The 22,487-nt window shown below is 40.7% G+C and overlaps 2 protein-coding genes across 2 annotated transcripts; one reads left to right on the top strand and one right to left on the bottom strand.

The window, feature by feature from the left end:
• The first annotated feature begins 21 nt into the window (after nucleotides 1-21).
• Nucleotides 22-4,450, top strand: SLIRP (SRA stem-loop interacting RNA binding protein). Its single transcript, XM_086749378.1, has 4 exons — nucleotides 22-174; nucleotides 362-420; nucleotides 2,240-2,347; nucleotides 4,322-4,450. The coding sequence occupies exons 1-4, from the start codon at nucleotides 81-83 to the stop codon at nucleotides 4,379-4,381; spliced, it is 321 nt and encodes a 106-aa protein (XP_086605504.1). The 5' UTR covers nucleotides 22-80; the 3' UTR covers nucleotides 4,382-4,450.
• Nucleotides 4,379-21,812, bottom strand: SNW1 (SNW domain containing 1). The gene is made up of 14 exons (XM_086749376.1): nucleotides 21,722-21,812; nucleotides 20,489-20,642; nucleotides 18,664-18,825; nucleotides 12,985-13,080; nucleotides 12,786-12,892; nucleotides 11,854-11,958; nucleotides 11,692-11,761; nucleotides 10,915-10,980; nucleotides 9,558-9,674; nucleotides 9,066-9,207; nucleotides 7,291-7,387; nucleotides 6,366-6,483; nucleotides 5,219-5,382; nucleotides 4,379-5,138 (listed from the first exon to the last, which is right to left on the bottom strand). Exons 1-14 carry the CDS (start codon nucleotides 21,733-21,735, stop codon nucleotides 4,934-4,936), a joined length of 1,617 nt encoding a protein of 538 aa, XP_086605502.1. The 5' UTR covers nucleotides 21,736-21,812; the 3' UTR covers nucleotides 4,379-4,933.
• Nucleotides 21,813-22,487: the final 675 nt, after the last annotated feature.

Here is a 22,487-nt window from a genome sequence, read left to right as displayed (position 1 = left end):
GCCGGGCCGCGGAGGGCGGGGGCCGCTGCGCACTGCCGGGGCGGGGCCAGCCGTCTCCCCCCTCCCCCGCAACTCCCAAGATGGCGGCGACCAGTGCGGTGCGGACGGTGGGGCGGCGCTCCAGGCGGCTCTTCGACATCTTCGTAGCAGAGGTTCCTTGGACGGTGTCGAGCAGTGAGTCCGTGCCGCCTTCCTTATACTGCACCGGTGCTGGGGGCGCCGTGGGACGGGCGGTGCGGGAGGAGGCGGCGGCGGCGACCCCGCCGCGTGTGCCAGCACACGCCAGGGCGGCCGGGCCGGGGCGGTTGTGGCTGCGCGGGGGTGCTGGGCCCGTGTAACCAGGTGTGCATTTCCCCTGCAGAGGAGCTGAAGGAGTATTTCTCTCAGTTCGGGCTAGTGCAGAGGTGCCAGCTGCCATTTGTGAGTACCCGTTCGTCCTCCAGGCCGCTCTTCGTGCCCTCCCGGGGACGGGGGGAAGAGCGGGCGGCTGGTGCTCGCCGAGCCCCGGCAGGGTTGGCCCTGGTGCTGGGGCCCTCCCCCGAAGCCAGCGCCCGCCCTCGCTCGGAGCTGCTTTCTGGAAGCCTCTTCTTGCACTCTACATAGATTTTTCGGTGCCTGCCACGTTTAGTTCCTTCTCCCAGCAGGTGCCATCATTTGTGTGTGAGCTGTAGGCCTCATTGAAGCTTAGTGGTTTCCACTGGCCTTGAAAGAGCTTTAGGAAGCACATCCTTCAGATCCTGTTGACACTGCCATTTTTTAATGATTAACCTAAAAGTGTTTTGAGCTGCTCTATTGTGGTATTGTCTTCCTTCTTATAAAGTGTTTATGTGCCTGGTCTCGCTGGCCTAAAAAACCTAACGGTGTGGGTAGGAATCTACAGCCTTTCCCTGCTGTGGGTTCATAGCCCATCCAGAGGCAGAGGCTAGTGCAAAAACTGCAGCCTCTTCAGGATGCTCCCAAGGTGTCAGCTGTTCATGGCTCTGCCATTTAGATTATTTATCTTCTGAGCATGTAGGTCAGGTATAGTAGTATCTAGTGCAGTTTCTTAAGAGATGAACAGTCAAAAAAAGTGCTACTTTTCCACTCTGTTATGGATAAAGTGCAGGTCCTTGCTGAAGGAGCAGAGGTTCTTCTGCCTGCACTTCTCTGTGTCATGTTCGGCTGTTGAATCGAGCTCAGTGTGTAGTGAACTTCAATTAGTAAATTGATAGGTTCACTATCAGTGGAAGACTAGATTGGAAATGGAGATAATTTGAAACAGTCTGGACACTGAAGCTTATGTGTCTGCCTGCCATACTCTGTTCCTCAGGCCTGGAACAGAATTTGTTGCTTCCTTGCAGAGGCTGGCAGTTTACTGTAAACCTGCCTCTATCACAGATTAAAGCTGAACTGATGCACGTGTGTGTGTTTTGATTCAGTGATTACTTTAGGAGCATTCATTAACGTTTAAAACTGCCAGTTACAGAAATCCACCAGCAGTGTAAGACACCCTAGTTGAGACCTCACTGGGATATGGAAACTGGGCAGTGTGGCTACAATACTTTATGGGTAAAGGCTTCACCAGTGTTTGGAAGTGCTGCCAGCCATGTCTGATGTCAGTGAATGTAGTGGCAGAGCTGTTGTGAACTGTGATGTAAAGCTTGGGATAAAAGGCACGTTGGTAGACCTGGCTCTTCTGCAGTATCTCTTCTTTACTGACAACTGTTATTTCTGACTGGTAAACTATTCTTAAAAATAACTTTATTTTCTTTTCAATGCAGTTAGTGCTTGTCATCTTGAATTGCAGCCTGTTTTCTTAGTATTTTAAGAAGCTGCTTTATCTTGCTGAATGCTTTTCAAGTACTGGGGCAGGCTTATTTTCAAATCAGGCAGCCATTTAAATGTCAGTTCTGTTGTGACTGGCTTAATAGTAGATAACTACTGCAGTTTGACACAACCAGCTATGCATTATTCCAGTCTTCAACTATAACTTAAAATCTTAATTTTTTTTTTTTTTTGTGATTGCTGGACTCAAATTGAGAGAAGGGGATGCAGAACAGCCTCTGCTAGGCCCCCGCATGCTGTCAATGACAGTAAATGTCTTAAAGTGTGAAAAAGGCTTCTGAGACACCAAGTGTACAGATTTCTCTGATCATTTCCAAGTCCTTAAAATAAATATCCATAGAAAGTTTTTAACAGCCTATGTGAATATTTTCTACAGTAATTGTTTTTTGTTTGTTTTTTTTTAACTGGTAACTAGGACAAAGATACAGGCTTTCACAGACGTTACTGCTGGATTAAATTCTCCACTCTGCAAGATGTTCACAATGTGTTTCAGAAGGACTCCCACATACTTGAAGGTGCCAAGGTAATGTGCTAATTCCTTTAATGAAGTAATGTAATGAGTTGAGCTCTTTAATTCTGCCTTTGGTTGTACGCAGTAACATCAAAATATTGCCGTGCTCTCTCCAAGTGTGATTAAGCATTTTGCCACTTGGTGTACTGTTAGTGTTTTTTAATTCATGAACACTTTTGTTTATTCCCTCAACTCAGCTTGTTAGGGTCTGAGATCCTATATCCATAGATACCACAGAGATCACATACCAGAGATTAAAACCTCTTGCTGTGCTAAGCTAAAGGAATAGGAATGCAGTAAAACTGTTCAGGAACTGCCATGTAACTAGTTACTATTTGTAATACAGGCTTCTCAAGGTGGATTCCAATATCTAATTTGGATGCTGGGTGGCAGGGGGAAGATGACTAAGAATGTAAAGCTAAGCTATAAACATTAGTGAAAACTCTTTTTCTTCAGTTATCATTTCTTACAGGAAGAAGCAGCTCTCTGCTTTCATGTGTTCAAGATAACTTTGTAGCTTTTTTATTTGCTGTCTCAAATTTAAAATTTGCTGCAGTTTAAATGTTAGTAAAGGAAAAAAAATACGATGCTATTTGGCACTCTCAGTGCATTCATGTATCATATTAAGAGACTGCACACCATCAGTTAAAAACCTTTGGTCTAGTACCCATACAAAGGTGTCTGTCATTCACTGCTCAGAGCCAGACACCTGTGTCACGTAGCTCCACTGCAGCAAATAAACAGAGCAAATAAATGGCCATCCCACTGCTTTCCAAACACTTAGTGAACAGTTGTGTTGACAGATAGAAGGAGAAAAGGATATTGAGTCAATAGTTGCCCAAAGCCGTTAATAAATTTACAGGTCTCACGTCAAAAGCATTAGAAACATACCTCTAGGATGTTTGCTAAATACACACAGATTGCTAAAGGGATTTTCTTGTAGACTTGCACGTGCTTCAGCCGACCTAGCTACTCAGACCGAGTAGCACAGAGTGAAACCATGGGAACAAGCAGGCTGGTGTTAGAAACATCATCAATAAGCAGGCTGGTGTTAGAGACATGATCAATTTATGTCTTTGACTAATCAGTAAGAATTCTTCAGTGTCCTGAGAAGTAGTTTCTTGTTTTGAGACTTTCAACGCTAGGAGATGGTAATAGTAAAACTAATTGGCAAGAGGCTTCAGGGATGCAGTATATTGATTGTGATAAGGTATTTTGCTTGACGTGGTTCATACTATTAGAAGTCTTCACTGGTTGTTGTTACTTCAGTACATATTCCTAGGAAGCGCTGGCCTGTGATATACAACTGTAGTGCAAAAATGGAAGCAGAAATTAAGGAGTGGTTTGATTACTTTAGTCTTAAACTGTGACAAGCCAGGCAATAAGCTGATTCCTCATAAACTGGACTGAAAATAACTACGATGCTATCTGTATGCAGTTATCAAAGTAAGTACTAGGAATAGCGTAGATGAGCATTTAGCATCAATTTCTTTGAAACTATTTTGCTGCTTTTTATTCTTGGAGCTGTAAGATACCACATTCACTTATCTCTGCTTTGAGGAGTATTAACAAGAGGTGCAAAAGCTAAGGGGCTTCTTCATAGTGAAATAAAGAGCAGAAGGTAGGCAGTAGTTATCTTTCTTCATTTCTTCAAAAATGCAAGCTTCTCTAGAAGCAAAATACATGAGCACTTTTCACACTTTGTTCTAGCTAGGTTTAGACAGTTAACTTCTGTTAGTTCCACTTGAAAGCACAAGCTTTTACAATGCATTTTGCTGATACAACTAGCAATTGCCGTGCAAATTATATATTCAATTTTCCCATCAAGATTCCCATCAAGAACTTAATATTTGTGGTTATGGCTCATGAAACTGAACCAGTTATACACCCAGCTTCTGCTTTCCATATGAATGTTTTAAGCAAGAAGGTTTGATATTTTTCATTTCTGGTCTTTGCACTAATTTGTATAATTTCTTTTGTTTTCAGCTCACTCTCAAACAGCAGACCCGTAGAAGACGCAGTCAAAGAAAGAATCTAACTGAGTGAGCGGTGGAAGGAGGCTTTATTTCACTAAATGTAAAGAAACTAAAATAAAGATGGCTGAGAAACTCTGAATATTTGTTTTAAAACAGAATCCAGCTCTTTCCCCTCCTTGTTCAAATAAACTGTATAGCCGCACTAAAGAAACACTGGATCATAAATGCCCTAGTGTCTATTACAGCATAAGACAATAATTATGTACAGCAGGAAAGCTTAACAGGTGAAACAAAAGCTTGAATTACCTACAAAAACTAAAGCTGTAGGAAGGGGCTACATTCTTACCCTGAGATTCTGGGCAACAGGGAATTAGCAAAATCAGAGCACTTGCTAAAGAATAATTCCCTTGTGAAATGTTTCTAAGTGGTCTCCATTCCTCCACTCTCTGGGGTAGCTGTCCTATGTAAAAGAATTAGTGTGTGTATATATATCCACACAACACAAGTTACAAACTCCTGCATTACAATGCCATCTCCCTATACACGTCTGGTATTAAAACTGCCTTTTGCATGAAGTCCAAGCTTGTAGTCCATTTCTCTACTACTCAAGGAGCAGAGGCATTCAGTCCTTCCTCCTCTTTTTCGTCTCGTGCTCGTGTTCTTTAGGGCGGCTGCTATCCGATGGCCGTTTAGAACCACCATGTTGCTTAGCTTCTTCCAGAAACTTGTCCAAACCAAATGGATCCTCTTCAAATTGAACTGGTCCATCTCTGCCCCTCCCTCTGGTATTGCGATCAGAGTTAGAAAACTCTTTGTCAGGAACAAACCTGCAGGAGAAAAGGTGATACTCAGTTGACTGTAACTTCAAAGTATTAATTAAGAATATTTCTTAACTTCATTTTCTTACCTATTGGTCTTTATTCGAGCCTCTAGATCATCACCATACATGTCCTTATCCAGATTTTTACTTGGCCTGTAGATGTTTTGGGCCATATCCTTGCCACTTCTCCAAGGCTGGTCATAAACATTATAAATTTCATCCTCTCCTCCAGCAAAGCCACTGTCCATACCCTGTGAAGAACAGCAGTATAATACAAACGAGTCTGCAAAACTTCAGCTAATTTATTTTAACATCAGGATATACTGATGGTGCCTATAAAGATGGCATTGTGTGATTTAGTACTGATTTCAAATGAGTTCAAGCACTTCATTAGAATAGGAGTAGTTTTGGGTCTGGTATTAAGTCCAGAGAACACCAGACAATCATTACAAGCCTTGGTTACGTCCACTTCTACTCTTCATAAAACAACAGGAAGGATTACAGGCCATTCATATTTCAGAATATGAAATATTCTGTAATAGCTGAGTTACAGCCATACAGAAATGTGTATTATTCAGAATTTCTGGAAAACATGATTTAAGCTGATTGATCCAAATCACACAGAGGCTTATGTAAACTGTGGAAGTCGAAGTGCCTGCTTGTTCACTTTTGATTTCATCAGCTTTCCCTTCTGCCTGCAAGTCTTTCACTGGAGACGTGAAAAAGAATGATTGACAAACTGCAGGTCTATTCAGGGACTTTCTGAAGTTTAATCTACTTTTTCATCTCTGAATAATATAAAGTTAAGGGAAAATAAATGTTGCTGTTAACTATTTATATCTTCAGAAGGATTTTTTAACATAAGAAATAACGGGAACTGAAAGTATTTACTTGCTTCTCTCTCAGAGCAGGTTTCCCTTTTCAGTCAGTACATTTGTACAAAGGAAGAAAATTAGGTCACCGCAGCTTGAAGGCAAAATAGCTTCTTTCTCCCCACTTCCCAGTGAGAAAAACCACAACAAAACCACTTTAATCCAGTTATGCATTCAGAATATTCCATTTTTGTTGCATCGGCTATGGATAAAGGAGATGCATAATTTCCTAGCTAGAGATTTCTTTCAGAACGCATCTGCACCATCTATGAGAACAGGATCCCTTTAGTATTCCAGCCACACCCGCTGAAGAAGGGTGCACGTTCTCATAGAAAGCTACAGCTCTGAAAAGGTATTTTTACCTTGCTCTGGTTGAACAGCCTCTGGTCGTATTGGACTTCATTGGATGGCCTGGGGTTGGGTACCCCTAGGGCAATAACTTCACTGATATCTCTGTTCTCATTTCTCTGCAGCTTTGACCTGAATTAAAAAAATTTATAAACCATAGTTGATGACATGCTCAACTGCAACCTGGTCCTGTATTAGTTGCTAACAATTTGCTTCAGGGAGCCTGACTTTGACTGCTGCCCTTCCAACTAGGTAACATTTAAAATTTGTCTCCTGGTAAAGGAAACATTTGGGAAAGTTATGTTCAGCTGGGCATGACATTTAAACTTGCTTTCCAGTATCTGCAATTTACATCAAGCTGACTTGGTCTAAAATGTCATATTTATTTTTTGCAAGAACCAGTGTAATTATATTCTAGGAAGGCCGAGCAACCTAATTTTAAGCTATTAGAGAATGTAAGCCTCCAGAAACCATTTGTGCTCAGAAATCTCACTGGCTTGCGCAAACAAGATACTTCAGCCTACACTCATAAATCTAAGCTTTACTTCAAATGAACTGCTTCAAGAAACAAAGCTGCTAATGATATTCTGGTCCTCACTGAAGTTACGGGATCAACTTTTTCAACCTTTGCTGTCAACACGGTAATTAAACTTGAATGTACTAAAGTTCTGCTAAAGAAAAACTCACCCCAAACTAATAACCCCCCCATTCCTCCATTCATCTGGAAAAATTTAGAAGAGTGTACCCTTAACACAGTAGTAACATTTTATACAATGAATGAATGGTGAGTACCAGTTTCCGATGTGAATCAGTTAATATCTACCCAAGGTAAAATTCAAGCACTCCATCAAACAAAAGGAGAAAGGCCGGCGTAACCGTTTCCCTAGTAGGGAAGCCAGTGCGAGTACACGAATAAAGTAGCTTCCTTCTGTGACTCACCTTTTGTCAGGGGCTGCCCTGGAAAGATTTCTGTCATGCTGTCTCTCTTTGCGCCGGTCATGCCTGATTTCATCTCTTTCTCTAGCTTCGCCATCCTCTGAACAAAGGCAAGATTGCTCATTTCAGACAAGTATTTGACGTTTGAACTAACTACGTCACAGACACTGGCACAGTATTCAGTATTCTTTTATGGAAGAGAAGTGACCCTTAGGTTACACTTTAAGCAAACTGAACACATGGAAAGCCACAGCTTTCTTATGCCACAAGCAATTAACTGTTCTTAACAAGAGAGTTAAAAGAGACACATCCATCAACTATGTCTTCTCAACTTTCAAGAGCTCAGAATACTGGTCCATCTAGGAATTAATATCCTAAAACACCTGCAGATCATCGTGTCATACTTTTATCTCTTAAGTGTAAAAATATCAAACATACAGGCATCTAAGTGACTTGAACAGTGTTCTGTGACTCAGTATCACAGAATCACTCAGGTTGGAAAGGAGTCTTCTAATTCAATTCCACCTCCTGTGGAAAGCAGGATCTAATGCTGAATTCAAACCAAGTTGCTCAGGCTTTGCCAGCTCAGCTGGGAAAAAACCTCTAAGGACAGAGATTGCCAGCCTCCCTGGGCAACTTGTTCCACTGCTTGTTGTCCTCATGGTGAAAATTCTTCTTCTTGCACGTAAGTTGCAACCTCCTGCTTCAGCTTTTAACCACCATCTCATTCTTCCACTGTACAGCTTAGTGAAGAGCCCTAACGGTAGGTACAGGAAAGTTTCCATTAGGTCCCCCAAAGCCTATCATCTTCTGGCAGGACAAGCTTCATTCTTTTTGCATCTCCTCACTGGGCACATGCTCTAGCCCCCTGACCATTTTGATGGCCTGCCACTCAACTCACCCCCGTTTATCAATGTCTGTCTTGTACTTGGGGGCCCATGACTGCACCCAGTATTCCAGATGCAGTCTAACAGCTCACCAGGGAAATTACTTCCCTTGACCTACCAATTACACTCCTTCAGAAGCAGCTTAGCGTACCCTTAGCATTACTGCTGCCAGGGCACACTGCTGGCTTACATTTAGTCTATTGTTCACTAGGACTCTGAGGTTCTTTTCAACAGAGCAGCTCTCCAGCCGGCCAATCCCCAGACTGTTGGGAAGAGGTTAGTCCATCCCAACTTTGGTATTATATGACCATATCCTCCACTTTTCAGTAATAATGAGAGATCCTAACTACTCTGTGAGTTCAGCATCTTGATCTTTGAAATGTGATTTCAAAGATCATCACAATGGTTATGATTTAGTTAAGTTAGCAGTTTTTGGGCCTACTGGCCAACAAAACTACAGTTTTGCAAGACCAGTTATAACAATGCAAGAGACAGAATATGGCATTTACCATCTTTGAAAACTTAAAGATGGTTTAATTCTTGTAAACAAAGTTGCTCTTCATCTGCAACAAGCCTTTTCTAAAAAAAATAATTAGATTAGAACAGTCCATGAAAGCCATTACTTATACTGACCCATTAACAACTCAAATTCTCAACAATGTCCTAAACCTGTATACACTAACATACTGCTGTGAGGTTCAAATTCAGATCCCATCAAACTAGCCAGTTAATTAACCAAATTTATGGCTGATCAAGTAAAGACATGAAGAACAGATGTCATGCTTAGAAATTACAGTTGATATTTAGGTATTATCAGGTTATTTCTCCAAACCTACACTTCAGGAAGTGATAGAAAAATCCCCATAGCATCTTAATAACAAATTAACGTACCTTTTTCAACATGAGTTTTGATCCCTGCTCTTCTCTCCCTGGCTTTCTGAGCCATTTCTCGGAGTTTTTCCTCATGTTTCTCCTTTTCTTTCTGAGCCATCTTCCTCTCCACCTGGGCACGCATCTCTACAGCCTCACGAGCCTGCACACAGAAGACAGTTAAAATGACAAAAAGCTAGCACCTAGAATGCAAGCAGATCTCTTGTCATGGAGTTACACAGTAAACAGGGCAGAAATCAGCCACAGAGATGAACAAAATCAGACAGCCGCAGCAGTTAGAGCTGAGAAACAAGACCCATGACTTCCAACAATTTAACCCACACTGAGCCACTGATTCAAAGATATTTGGGATAAGACCTTAGGTCTTGTGTTAGCCAGAAAGCAAGAGAAATCAAAAAGCTACAGTCTATTCACAGTTGATTTTCCCAAGGAAATAAACATTCAAAGAAGGCAAAACTACACAGAACGAAACAGTTTAAACAACCACCCGACCTTTCTGTCAGCTATATAGAGAGCCTCAGCAAGCTTGGCAAAATTTTCATTAATATGAACAGTCTGCAATCCTCTGCCATCTGCAGCCAAACGCTTGTCTAATGGAATGGTGTAACCCTACAATGGAAACAGAGGCAGTTAATCACAGAAACTAACATTATTTGTAATAACAAACATTATTACATTTATTGTGTAAGAAAACAAAACCACACACAAGTCTTACAGCCCATCATTAATATGCCTCAATAAGCCTCCTTTATACATTTCAAATTCATACCATAAGATCTCCTCCAATTCCACACTGCCCCCAAATCTGAATCACAATTTCCCCTCAAGCTGCATCTCAGTACAAATGACCGTTTTTGATCAATAAGGTCCACTCTTTGCTTTGTGTTGAGAACTACAGATAATAGCTTTCCCATTCTCTAAGCTGTTTTACCATTTGTGCTTAAATTTTTTTTTCCCTGAATTGTTTTTATACCTGTTATGAAGTTAGCCAATTCAAAATGAGGAAGGGGGAAGGCTGCCAGCAAAAGCAAGAGACACTAAATGCCAATTTTGCCTTCAAAAGCTGAAACCCAAAAGTATTTATAGATTATATTTTAAGATTTTTTAGAGAGCTCTACAAAATTTTTGCTTTGGTTTTAGCATCTGTAACCTAAAATTCGATCTACTAATTAGTGTCAGTCCCAGTTATACAGCTGTGTTTGTGTAGAAAAAAAAATAACATCCAAACACACAGCTTTTCCTTCCTCCATTTGAAGAGGCTGCCTCACAACAACAGCATGGAAAGTTTGAGACCTATTCTCCCTTCTCTCTGAACATAAACTTACCAGCTGATAAAAATCAAAGGGACAGGACATACCTACTCAAACAAGAAATAAAAATAGCTAAGCTAACCAGTGATGGAAATTAATTAATGAAAAGATGCAACAAGGAGAACTTCCCAGAAATTTGGGCCACAGTATTATAAAGAAACACATGTGGTTCTCTATGAATTACCCTTCCCTTTTTCAGTTTAGATGGCTTTACTTTCTGGGCTCCGGAGACTTTGGTTTCAGACTCCCCATACTGCATTATTATGGAGATTTTAACTCCAGTTTTCCTCTCAAAATGCATAACCTCTGCCGTGAAATAATACATGCTCTCTCAGTTCTACATTCCTGTCAATTTGACGACCCAGAGATGCCAAAGACAGAAAAACTGAGCTGTACAATCGTGTGTTCTCCATGCTGAAAGCAGCCAGTTTGCTTAACTCTAGAGGTTTAAAACCAGAATTATTCAAGCTGAAACAATTCACAGAAGTCTCCCAGCAGGGTGCAACATTGGAAAGGTGAATTTATGACTACTTAATTACCTTTGCATTTTTCCAGTTTGAAATGCATGGAGGAATTTTCCACTCTTGCTGCTCTTTCACAGTCATCTGATTTAAGAGAGAAAGCAAAGTCATCTTTAGATTTATAGCACAAGGAAATACTGTTTTTTTTTTTTTTCTCAAAGGCAGTTAAGAAACTATGGAAATAAAGTTAGACTACAAAATTCAGAACACTACTGCAAAAAAACCAACCCTTCTTAGCAGCAATAAAACGCTCATTTCTGTACTGTACCTTTGCCAACACTGAATAAAGTCATGACAGCTTTTCAGCCATCCTCTTAAACCTCCACCACACAGACCAAAACTCACAGCCAGCTTGTTAACATTTGCACATTCAATGGCAATTCAAGTTGTAGGAAACTGATGAACCACTGCCACCACACTCATCTCTCAGAAGGAAGCTAAGCCTTAATACACAAGTTAGTGTTATTAAGGATTAGCTTAATAGTATTGTCTAAAAGCAGCATCAGTGTACCAAGGCTAAAGCCTCAGTCAACTCATCTATGCTACGGACAACTCCAGCAATGCAGTCCTGCATAAAATATATGAGAAATCTACTCAACCTCTGACAACGTACATAGGAAGACAACTACTTTCAGAACTGCCCCCAAAAAACTACACCAGGCACCAACTTAATCACTTAACATCACATTAAAAAAAAACAATAAAGAGAAAGTGCACAGAAATGAACTAGATCAAAAGTAGAATTTGTGAACCTATCTAGAATTCAAAACTGAGAATAGCTATTGCATTTCATACCTTTCTACTAGGAGAGTGCATTACAGGTGCCGGAGGAGAAGGCGGTCCACGCGGGATCTTCTTGTTAATTCTGAATAATTAAGAAAAATACAATCAGCGTGTTGTATATGGAAATACACTACAGAATCTTCTATTTGCCATGAGGAAATTTTGAATAATTACTTGAATCTTGGAGGTTCCATAGGGTCCTTCTGCATTTCCACCATGCGAATAACTCTCTGTTTTGCGCCAGAGTTGAAGGCAACACCTTGCTGGGATGGTGTGTACCTGAATAAAACAATCAAAGCACTCAATTCTCTGCACACAGCTAGATACGCCTTTCCCACCTCCATTTTTGCTCAGTTCAATGCTCTAGCTGCATTTTCATTTTATCCACATCAATGTAAGACTTTTCCACTGTGAATGCCAGGAGCGGGTAACTGCGCAGAAGGTACTGGACTGAGCGCAGACAATCAGCTACACCAGACAGACTTATCTTTCCGGGACTATATTCTCCTGTTTCAACCTCAATTCCAAAGCAGAAAAAAACAAACTAATCACAGAGTATGTCACGATACTCTTTACCTGTACCTGTGAATCCCTGGTGACTACTTACTGGTTATTAAGAATCTCTTCATATACTTTTTTTCAGACTTCACCCTTAGGCCAAGTCTAACCCTGCCATGGAATTTTGCTGTGTTTGCAGCAGAAAATAATCATAAACAAGTATCTGCCTCCTAGTGATTCTAATTCTTTCCAGTTGCTCATTGCATATAAGGGAAGAACCTTGTTACATGCCTTGTCTTGGATTGAAACTCCCAGTAAAGACACTGTTTCCAGGGCAGCATCATTCATAGTGCTCCATAACAAATCTTCATTTTGTTGCTAATCCCTCCACAATATGCCACAACTCATGACATATTAAGACATATTTCAACATACTTCAAATGAGGTTATCATTAGTGGGTTAACTCAAAATACATAAGCCGGTTTCATATTACTTCCAGAAGAACAGAATTCAAGAGAAATGTCTGTTCTCAGAAATTCAAGGAATATACTACTTTTAATCAATTTTGTATATTACAACATCTTACACACGCACCAGCACTACATACCGAATGTACTGTGCAGGAGCTAGTTTGTCTGCTGCTCGAACTGGCATGGCTGCTGCAACTTTTTGGGAGACTGATTTCTCCAAGGCTGCTCTTGTCTTCTCTGTTATCTGAAGACAAAAGCACCACAGAATGCATCTTATCACATATGCAAGACAGGTAATACATCTCTGTTAACTAGGCACATAGATGCATACAATACCTCTCTAATTGCCTCCTCGTCTGGTCTTTGCAGTTCAGGATCATCCGCATTCATTACCTCTTTTGGCACAAGATCTGTGTATTTGCTGTAAATAACCTGAAAGACATTATACTTTATTAGCGCTGGCAAATAGGAATAAATGCATGTATTTCAAATGAAATGTTTCAGGCCTAGATTATACTTTAAGTACTAATTAAAGCTTGTACACAACTCTAAATGTGTTACAGTCACATATTCTTCAATGACTCCTGTATAATAAGAATATACTCTAGACCCCATTTTACAAATGGAATAATCAAAGAAAAGAAGCAATTTGATTAAATACAATTATGTAAATAACTCTCAGAGCTGGGATTAGATACCAGTTTCCTGCTTCCTTTTCCTACTCTCTTCCTTTTTCAGGGTCCCCAAGACTGAAAGAAAAACCCACATTTGTACTTACGTTCTCAAGGATTACTTAAGAATTTGATAGAAGCCTGTTTAAACATCTAGATTTTTTGCATGTTATTATGTTTGCTACATTCTTGAAAAAATAAATGCTTGAGGTATCTGTTCTTTATACTTTCCCTCATATGGGTACTTCAATTTTCATACAACCCCCAGCTAGCTGTCACTAGCTTTAAGCTTTGATTTTAACCATAAGAAAAGAATAGTATTAGAGCTACAGGGAAAATTTTATTGTATTGCATTAGTGTTTCACATTTGTCTAACAAAATGACATCAGAAAGTCTTAGTTCAGAGGGTTAAAAGTCATTACAACTATTATTTCAAGTTCATTATAAAGTGCATGCCCAACTACGAAAATGACCTTCAGCCTCAGCATTAATTTGTCACATCAGAGCCATTTACTGCTTCTCATCCTTCACTCCTAAAATTTTAAGCCTTTGAATTATTATCAATAATATCATAGCTTCTCAGATGCTGAATGAAGGACATCTGAAAAGCAGTGTTCCTCTAAGGTAATTAATTCTAAGTCCAAGCGTCTTGCTGCATGAAGAACAAAGTATACTGAAAGAGTTCAGAGTATCCCAGAAGACAAAGAAGCAAATAAAAAAAGTCGAAGAGGTACTCTAAAAAGTACAGTACACTGAGGTATAAATGAGCTACCTGAACTAGTTAAACCTAAAACACTGCATGCAAATTGGAGCGGGTCCAGAAGAGGCCCACAAAAATGATCAGTGCACCTCTCCTACTGAGAAAGGCTGAAAGCTGAGGTTGTTCAGCCTGCAGAAGAGGAGGCTCCGAGAAAACCTTTTTGTGGCCTTTCAATAATTAAAGGGGGACTATAAGAAAGACGGGGACAAAATTTTTAGCAGGGTCTGCTGCAATAGGACAAGGGATAATGGTTTTAAACTAAAAGAGGGTAGATTTAGACTAGATGTAAGGGAGAACATTTTTATGATGTGGGTGGTGAAGCACTGGCACAGGTTGCCCAGAGAGGTGGTGGATGCGCCATCACTGTTTCAACGTCCAAGGCCAGGTTGGACGGGGCTCTGAGCAACCTGATCCAGTTGAAGATGTCCCTGCTCCTTGCAGGGGGGTTGGACTAGATGACCTTTAAGGGTCCCTTCCAACCCAAACTATTCTATGATTCTATGAAATGGCAAGCTGCATTAAGATGGAAGAAATCCATAATATGGATTAAACTAGCCTGAAAATATCAAAATTGTCTCCATCAAAAACTTTATACTCTTGCATGTTCTAATCAGAGTTATTTTTGAGGTCATATAGACAGGGAGATAAAGATGTTGCGCTGTTGTTTTTCTAGATATTTACCTTATTTTAACAGTAGTATTGAAATATTTTATTAATCTAAGATACAGAGAGACTGGGACTGTTTGATATTGTAGTATGCCCATTCATTACAATTTTTCTTCTACATTATTTAAATGAAGCATACATCCTGTGCTTCAGATATTTCATTTTAATTGCTACTGAAAAGCAGAATCTCCTTCTCGGCAGAAATGAAATGCTTAATTTTTGGTACAGCTAAATGATTCCTCCTCGTCTGGGGCAGCCTTAACAGGCAGCAATAAAAAACCTGCATGCCAGGAAAGAGACCAATTTTACCTAACGAGTTGTGTAAGACACTGTAGCTCATGGTAGGATTTAGATATCAATCACATTCAGTTTCACAAGACACCTGACAGAGGCAAGCATCTTGACACAACTTTCTTAATTTGTAATACAAATCCCTCCCCTCAACATATTTCATTTGATATATCCAAAGCAGCCCTGTACAGTGCTCATCAATCCTACGTGTAAACTGAGAAGCTACCATCAAGCATTGCAGAATGAATTATTTCCTTGTCCAAGAGTGGTTTCTCTATATGAAGCGTTTTAGAAGTCATTACAATTACCTGGTTGGAAGCCTGGCATGCACACCAGAGAAATAACTGGCGACAAGCTCTCAAACCAAACTCTACCACAAAGGTGAATACATTATGAATAATGAATACTTCTGATTATTTCAGTTACATTCACGTTCTCTTGACCTGTTCCATTGCTGTGATAGGAGTTCCTTCAACAACAGAACTACTCTCTCTTGTGAATGTTTCAATCGAATTCACAATCTTGAGAAAAAACTGTAGGTAAGATTTGTGATTCTTTTTTTCTTCTTCAACATCTAAGCTGCAGCCTTAGGCCAATAAGAAGAAACTCAACTCCTGCACAGAAAAATCATCCACCTAATAGTTCCATTCCTTGATTTCACTCTCTCTTCTGTCTTAATAAAAACACAGGAAGCAACTATATGTCCTTATTTTCCTAATAAGGGGACAGAGCATCAGTCTCACCAAAATATATCAATTACTGATGCATTATTTTAGCCTAGCTTTTTCTTATGTGAGTAGAGAAAGTACTGGAAGAATCTATAGTATGCACAAGAGCTAACCACATGGCTCAAGCTGGAAATTCTTCATCTGAACAACCAAATGGAAGTCCATCCTCAGATCTGTAAGGTCACGTATCCAGGTTTATCAATGTTATCCAGCATCTCATGTTTAGGAGACTTTCTGCCAGCCCCAGACAAGAGGCTTGTCAATCTCTCTCATTTAGGTCAGCATTTTTTAAGGAAAATTCTCTGAAGCAACTATTTTTTTAAACATGTAAAGGAACAGATGCAAGAGAGATGAAGCACTGCAATAGCAGAAACTGCTGACAAGCCACCTAGATATAGGGCCCAGGTGATGGAACTGCTGCCTCTACAAGATGGCAGAATACTAAATTCAACCTCAAAAACCCCATAAACTGTAGCAAAAGCAAAATTTGCTTCTTAACTCAGATTGCACAAGTAACTCATAGAACAGGAAAGGATCAGAACCTCCATCTCATTTCTGGCAGGCTGCTAAGTATCTATTTCTCTCAGCTCTAAGTATTAATATTGAAGAAATAGTTGAATTATGACAGCAGCTCCCAGGATAATGAAACTCCTGTATGTAATCCTACTGACACTGTACTATCAGAACTTCTCTCTTACAGAAAATACTTCCACATTATTCAACTCAACACAGATCACTGAAGAACTGCTCCCTATGACATCTCTGTTAATACTTGCTTGATTTGTTTTGCAGGAGACAGAAATAGTAGTGAAATTGTTTCAAATATCTAATTTTCCCCTCAGTTTTACCCTGCCTTTAACCACAACACTTAATCTTTAGTCTCAGCATCTACATCCAGCTGGATGTAATCAGAATCAAACAGATACAGAAGGCAAAGCTTAGGGTTAGGAAATCCCAGTTACAGAGAGTTCAGTTTTGGAAAAGCCACTCATCTCTTCCACCCTGGTAAGTATGGCCAAAAAATGAGAATATTACTGCTTCTTTAACTTTTTATATGGCATCTATTATGAATGCTGGTACAGATCTTCATTAATCTAATACAATAAACGTTAACAGCTTAAATTTAAGTTCACCTGTTCTAAGTATTTTCCTAACTCTGAACCAAATAAGATAGAGGAAGATCAGTCATTTTTGCCTAAAGCCTACTATCATTTCTACTTCTTCAAATATAGTTAGATTCCTATCTGAACATTTCTATTATAAGAAAGTTAAATTTGATCCTACAGGTAGTAAAGATGTATTTAACAAGATGTAAAAATTAGGGTTTAACTACACTATTTTTTAATTTTTTTTTCTTCTTATTTGCCCTGCAGCTTCCCCAAAATCGGTACAATTATTAATTCTTGTCTACTTATCTGCTTGAAATTATTTTTTATGCTTTGGGATGTCATTAGTATGAAGTATCAAATAATTAGTATCACAAAAGCATCTTCCTCTGGACAAATAATTAAAGACACTACATAAAGTCTGACAGAACCCCAATGACAGTCCCCTCCATAAAAATACTGCCACTGTTGTTGTTTCTGTTTAGTCTGACTACTTTCTACCATGTGATAGCATGAAGTCTGACTGATTTGAACTCATTTTTTTCAAAGGTCCTGCAGTACCTTTAGATGCACAGGATGGGGATATACAAGATGTGACACTTTTTTGACACTTAGTTAACTAGTTATTAGTTAACTATAAAATCCTATTGGCATTAACTTTCTGCAACTTTGGCAACTGTAGGATCAATTTAAAACAGCAACAAAAAAATCTCAGTTAAAAAAGATAGATTTCCCCTGATGTTCTTAGAATGCTCACCCTATTTTTCGCTTGAGCGTTAAAGTTCAGCTTTTGTTTTTCTGTTTAGATAGCTTTTTCTCCTTCCTCATTTGCAGGAAGACATGAGGCATATTACATACCCATAAGCTTTTCAAGGCATGCTAAATTAAAGCAGAAGTCAAATTATTTTGAAAACAACTATTCATACCTATCAACTAAAATACTCTCTGCAGTTAGCCCTCTTTTTAGATTTTCTTCGGGCTACCCTATTCTTTACAGGAGATGCTTGCTCCAACAAGCAGCTGGTCAAACACCTGGTCATGCCTCAGACTTCTTCAGCCTCCAACACTTGCTTAAGAGAATTAATGTTTTAATGTAGTTCATGGTTACACTTGAAAAGGCAGATGCAGATACTCCTCAAAGTGAACTTAGGAGGCCCAAACAACTGGTTTCCTCAGTACTGGTTAGGACTTCAAGATAAAGTGTCATCTCTTTGTTTTAAGAAAGGCTACTGTATACAGGAAATTTAAGTCTGTTCCCATTAAACTCTGTGAGAATCCTGCCATCACTGAACTTAACACAAACAATTTGGAGTATAACCACTGGCTACTTTCTGCTACAATTAAAAAAAATAAAATCAAAAAAGAAGCACTCAACAATATTGAAAACAACCAGAAGCTTCAAATGTTAAATTAGTAAGACAAGAAGTGTAGTACTCTGGACGCTGAACTTCTTTTTGGTCCCTCCCTCCACACACTGAAATGAGCCTGTCTGTGACCAGGCTGGTTTTCAGTTTCTTGCCTTCACTGGAAAGCTCTCTAATGAAAGCTGCTAACCTATCAGGTAAGCTTTGTGTAGAGACTCTCATAATTTTTGCCTTACCTTTTAACTACATAATAGAGAAGATCACGTAATGATCCTGGTCAAAATGCCCACATCTGTCTGACTTTCAGTACTGTACTCAAGGAGGCAATTCCTCTGCCTAATGCCAGACCAACGAGTTTAAGTATACGCAATGTGTACGCACAGCTTTTTCAAGTATACATGCCAGTCTACGCATCTGAAGAAATATTACCTTGTCCTTTGATTGTCCCTGTCGAGCAATTGCATCGTATTTTATTTTTCCTTCTGCATCCACCTGAACAGCCAAAGCATTGGACATTTTCTTCTTTCGGCCCATATCCAATGGATATTGGGCCACATGAATTTCTGGGAAAGCACCCCCATCTCCAAAATCCTACACAAAAGAAAAAAGTAGTGAATGACTGAAAGACAAAAACATTGTATAACATTTGCATGGGTGGGAAATGAAATGAAAGAGTGGATTGATTTTAACAAAATGGAAGTGTTGTGTGAATGCTCCAGTAACTTTATTACTTCAGTTGGTAAGAGAGCAATGGACTCTAGAACTTGCACTTACTGAAAGAGAAAACACTGAAGAGCATAGATATCTTGCAGTAACTATTCCCTGCACTGAATCTTCCACTGGATGTCCCACATTGAACAATAAGTTACAGAATCAATGTTAAAGTATTAGGCAGAAAAAAAGTCAGTCATTCCTCAAAGTTTCTTGCATAACTCTTGATTTATTAAGAACAGGTTTTGTTTTTTCAGCTATGGTATTCCAGGATCACTGGACAAAGATTATACTTTGGAAAAATGTATCACTGTTCAAGAACCTACATTTGTTTGAGGGAGAAAGGAGTCCTTAACAGTCTTTTTGAGATGCGTATCACTTTTCAGCCCAGTGACACTGGAAACTCTTTGAAAACCTTCACCTGACTTCTTAAGAAGTTATTTTGCCAACACCTAAAAAGAATAAGTGCTAAAATATTAACCGTAGTAAACAACAGTGTAGGGAGGGAACTGAAAGGAAGGTATGATTTTTAACATCATACGCTTTATTAAATGCTGAACCTACATAAAAATGGTTTACTTTAGAGAACCACCGGAACTACTATTAGATGTCACTTTATCTAGCACAAATGCAGCACCGTGGTACTGTTGGATCCATCTTTACAAAAATGGGGCTTAGATACAAAGGAAGGCAACGCTGTTATCAGCTCATGAAAGGATGGCATTTAGGACAATGTAGGATCACAAATGAAATACTGCATCAAAACCTCAACAGTATGCCTTATCCCAAGAGCACTGGCTCCTGACCCACCAGAGCGGGTCTCGGATGTGATTGTCAAGTACCATTTCAAAATCGGCATGGTTTTACGGCTCAGTGAGAAACTGTACTAAAACAATTTTGTAATCAGGGTTATACATCTGTATTTTTCCTTCTGCCTTTTAACATTTCCAGTTGAAATTATGTTAAACTGGCAAGGATTACAGCTAAATACAGACAACATTGTCCAGAACTCTTCTGCCAGAAACAAACTTAAACAATGAATATCTGACAAATTCTTAAGTTTCCTTCCAACTCTTAGCAATTTTCTCTCCCAGTAGCAGCTATCTTCTGTTACACTAAGGACGGAATAAACATGAGCATTCTGTTCTGCGATATACACGCGTTCGTTTATTCCAGCTATAATCTCGAACACGTATTTAACAAATAACGACAGAGGAACAATACAGATGTTTATCTCAGAGGCTCCTCACCTTCACAGACTGTCTGCTGAAAGGACCATAGACCTATTTCCACATTAACATATAAAAACCTCTGAAGGGAAGAATCCTTATAACTTCCCGTTTATCATCAAATGTTTTAAGTAATCTCATGAATTAGAACAAAAAATATCCAACAGTCAGCATGGAAATTCTGCGTGTGGTAAGGCTTTGCACAATTCATTGCTATACTCAAGAGGCTCATAGTTTACTTCTAACTCCAGAAAAGATACTTTTATTTTCCCCATTAGCAGACAGACTACAAAAGTGTGAATTTAAATATCTACCTCTAGCACCCGTGGGATCCATCCTTTCCGGTAACCGTATGGGGGAGGTTCCCTTCGTGATGAAACTAGGGCAGTCTGCCTAGACCTTTGGGCTCTTGCTCTTTCTTCTAGCTCTAGTTGGTCTTGAGACAGCTGGGTTGGAGCTGGTAAAAAACTGCACATCCATAGACAGTCACAAAAAAAAAAAAAAAAAAAGAGAGAGAGACATAAAAAGATTAATTCTGATAATTTCACTCAGCGACACTCAACTATGCTTGAGTCTACTACTAAATTATTATTTTCTCTACAATCACTCCATATAGATTGAGAAACAACTTATGAAATTTGAGTACTGTGCTCATAAACCAGATATCAGTAACTTCTGAGATTATACAGGAAAAAGCAATGTGCACTCTCTTGGTATTCTGGAAGATCCCTATAAAATCTGGTGCTAAATTAATCCACATTCATATCCTGCTAGAACGGGAGTGTGTGACAACGCCCATTCTCCAACAGCAATGTCACACACCGCTCTCTATTCTTCCCACCACTACGGAGCAGAAAAAGAAAACACATCCTTAGTCCCAACGACTCCCCCTTCCTTTCTCTCAAGGTAAACGCCCACGAAAACGTCTGTCAACAAGCTCTCCCCTTAACGCCTGACACCTCCTAGCTCAGCCAATTAGCTGAAATACAATTTTATTACTTCCCATTTTTTAGGTCGTCTACACTTCGGGGCCCTACCACCCGTATAAGGAAGCGTCCACCTCCGGGAACGCCGACACTACAGGGCAGACCACTACAGCTGCACTCCTGAGGCCTGCGAGAGCCGCAGCAGCTGGTAACAAAAGACCTCTCGCCCTCGCTCACGGTAAAGACACCCCAACAAAACCCCACGGATCCGATCACCTCCAGCCGAGCCGCAGGAGCTCCTCCTTCCCGCAGAAAACACGCGAGGGAGGCAGAGCCCTGAAGGAGAGGCAATGCCAAGCACCCCTGACCGCCAGGATAGGACAAAGCAGGACAAAGCGGGGCAGGGCAGCCCCCCAAGCCCCGACTCGGCCCTGGTCTCGGCCGCGGCCGGGCCTCCTCACCAACCGGCGGGCGCACGGCCCAAGATAGGCCGCAGCCCTGCAGCGTGTTCACGAGCGCGGCCTCTCGCCGCCCGGAGCCTTGCACAGAGGCTGGGGAGCCGCAGGCAGGTCGAGGAGAACGGTCGCCCAAACTGGGCCGGATAGGGCCAGCCAGACTCACCTGGTGAGCGCCATCTTGCCGCCTCCGTCGTCGTCTTCTCGGGAGCCAGGCCGCGGGGGAAGGGAGACGGAAGGGCAGGAACGCGCATGCGTCGCAGTGCGTCGCTGGGAATTGTAGTCTAATTGACGTCACTGTTAAGGGGTTGTGCGCATGTCCACAGACCGCAACGCCTATTGGGAGTTGTCGTTTATCCACCCCAGAGGCGCTGGGGGGCGGGTGCGCCGCCGGTTGAGGTGGGCTGCAGCCTCGGCGGGCTAGGGAGACCCCCCAGGAGCATGCACGGTGTCTCCCGGGTGGTGTCTGTCCCGCTGCCGCACCTCCCCGGGCGCTGCTGGCCTCGGGCAGAGGAGGTGGCGCGGTGTCCACAAGGCTGCCCCAGAAACGCGGGGGCAATACGGATCCCCGAGGCACTACTGGGAGAAAAAAGGGGGATCTCAGTGCAATATCCCAGTATCCTGCCTGTTCAGAGGGTTTCCAACAGACTCCGTAACTTGATGGTTCATCCCGCTGAAGGTGTCCAAGTGAAAAGCAGAAAATACTTATTCTGGTATCTGCTCCTTAGATACCACTGAATTGGGACGAGAGAGAAGGGAAGAAGGGAGATTGAAAGTACTGTAAAAATCTATTGATTTAAAGTAAAATCTTCTGCATTAAATGCCTAGAGTTGTACTGTATATGTGTAATGGCCATCCATATGTTACCTAGAAGTTAATTTTGAATCAAGCCAAGAGATGCGCTGTTTAGAGCATAGTAAAAGTGTAGAATA

The sequence above is a fragment of the Chlamydotis macqueenii genome, chromosome 5, assembly GCF_036417535.1.
Source record: "Chlamydotis macqueenii isolate bChlMac1 chromosome 5, bChlMac1.mat, whole genome shotgun sequence".
Classification (NCBI taxonomy): domain Eukaryota; kingdom Metazoa; phylum Chordata; class Aves; order Otidiformes; family Otididae; genus Chlamydotis; species Chlamydotis macqueenii.
This window is presented reverse-complemented; position numbering and strand designations above follow the sequence as displayed.

What these genes read in the sequence shown, in the direction of transcription:
- SLIRP (XM_086749378.1), top strand. Translation starts at nt 81, where the DNA reads ATGGCGGCGACCAGTGCGGTGCGGACGGTGGGGCGGCGCTCCAGGCGG. An exon ending in TCCTTGGACGGTGTCGAGCA is followed by an intron (nt 175 to 361) that starts GTGAGTCCGTGC and finishes TTTCCCCTGCAG; the next exon opens with AGGAGCTGAAGGAGTATTTC. An exon ending in AGAGGTGCCAGCTGCCATTT is followed by an intron (nt 421 to 2,239) that starts GTGAGTACCCGT and finishes ACTGGTAACTAG; the next exon opens with GACAAAGATACAGGCTTTCA.
- SNW1 (XM_086749376.1), bottom strand. An exon ending in ATGGAACCTCCAAGATTCAA is followed by an intron (nt 11,762 to 11,853) that starts GTAATTATTCAA and finishes TTAATTATTCAG; the next exon opens with AATTAACAAGAAGATCCCGC. An exon ending in CAAACTGGAAAAATGCAAAG is followed by an intron (nt 9,675 to 10,914) that starts GTAATTAAGTAG and finishes TTTCCATTGTAG; the next exon opens with GGTTACACCATTCCATTAGA.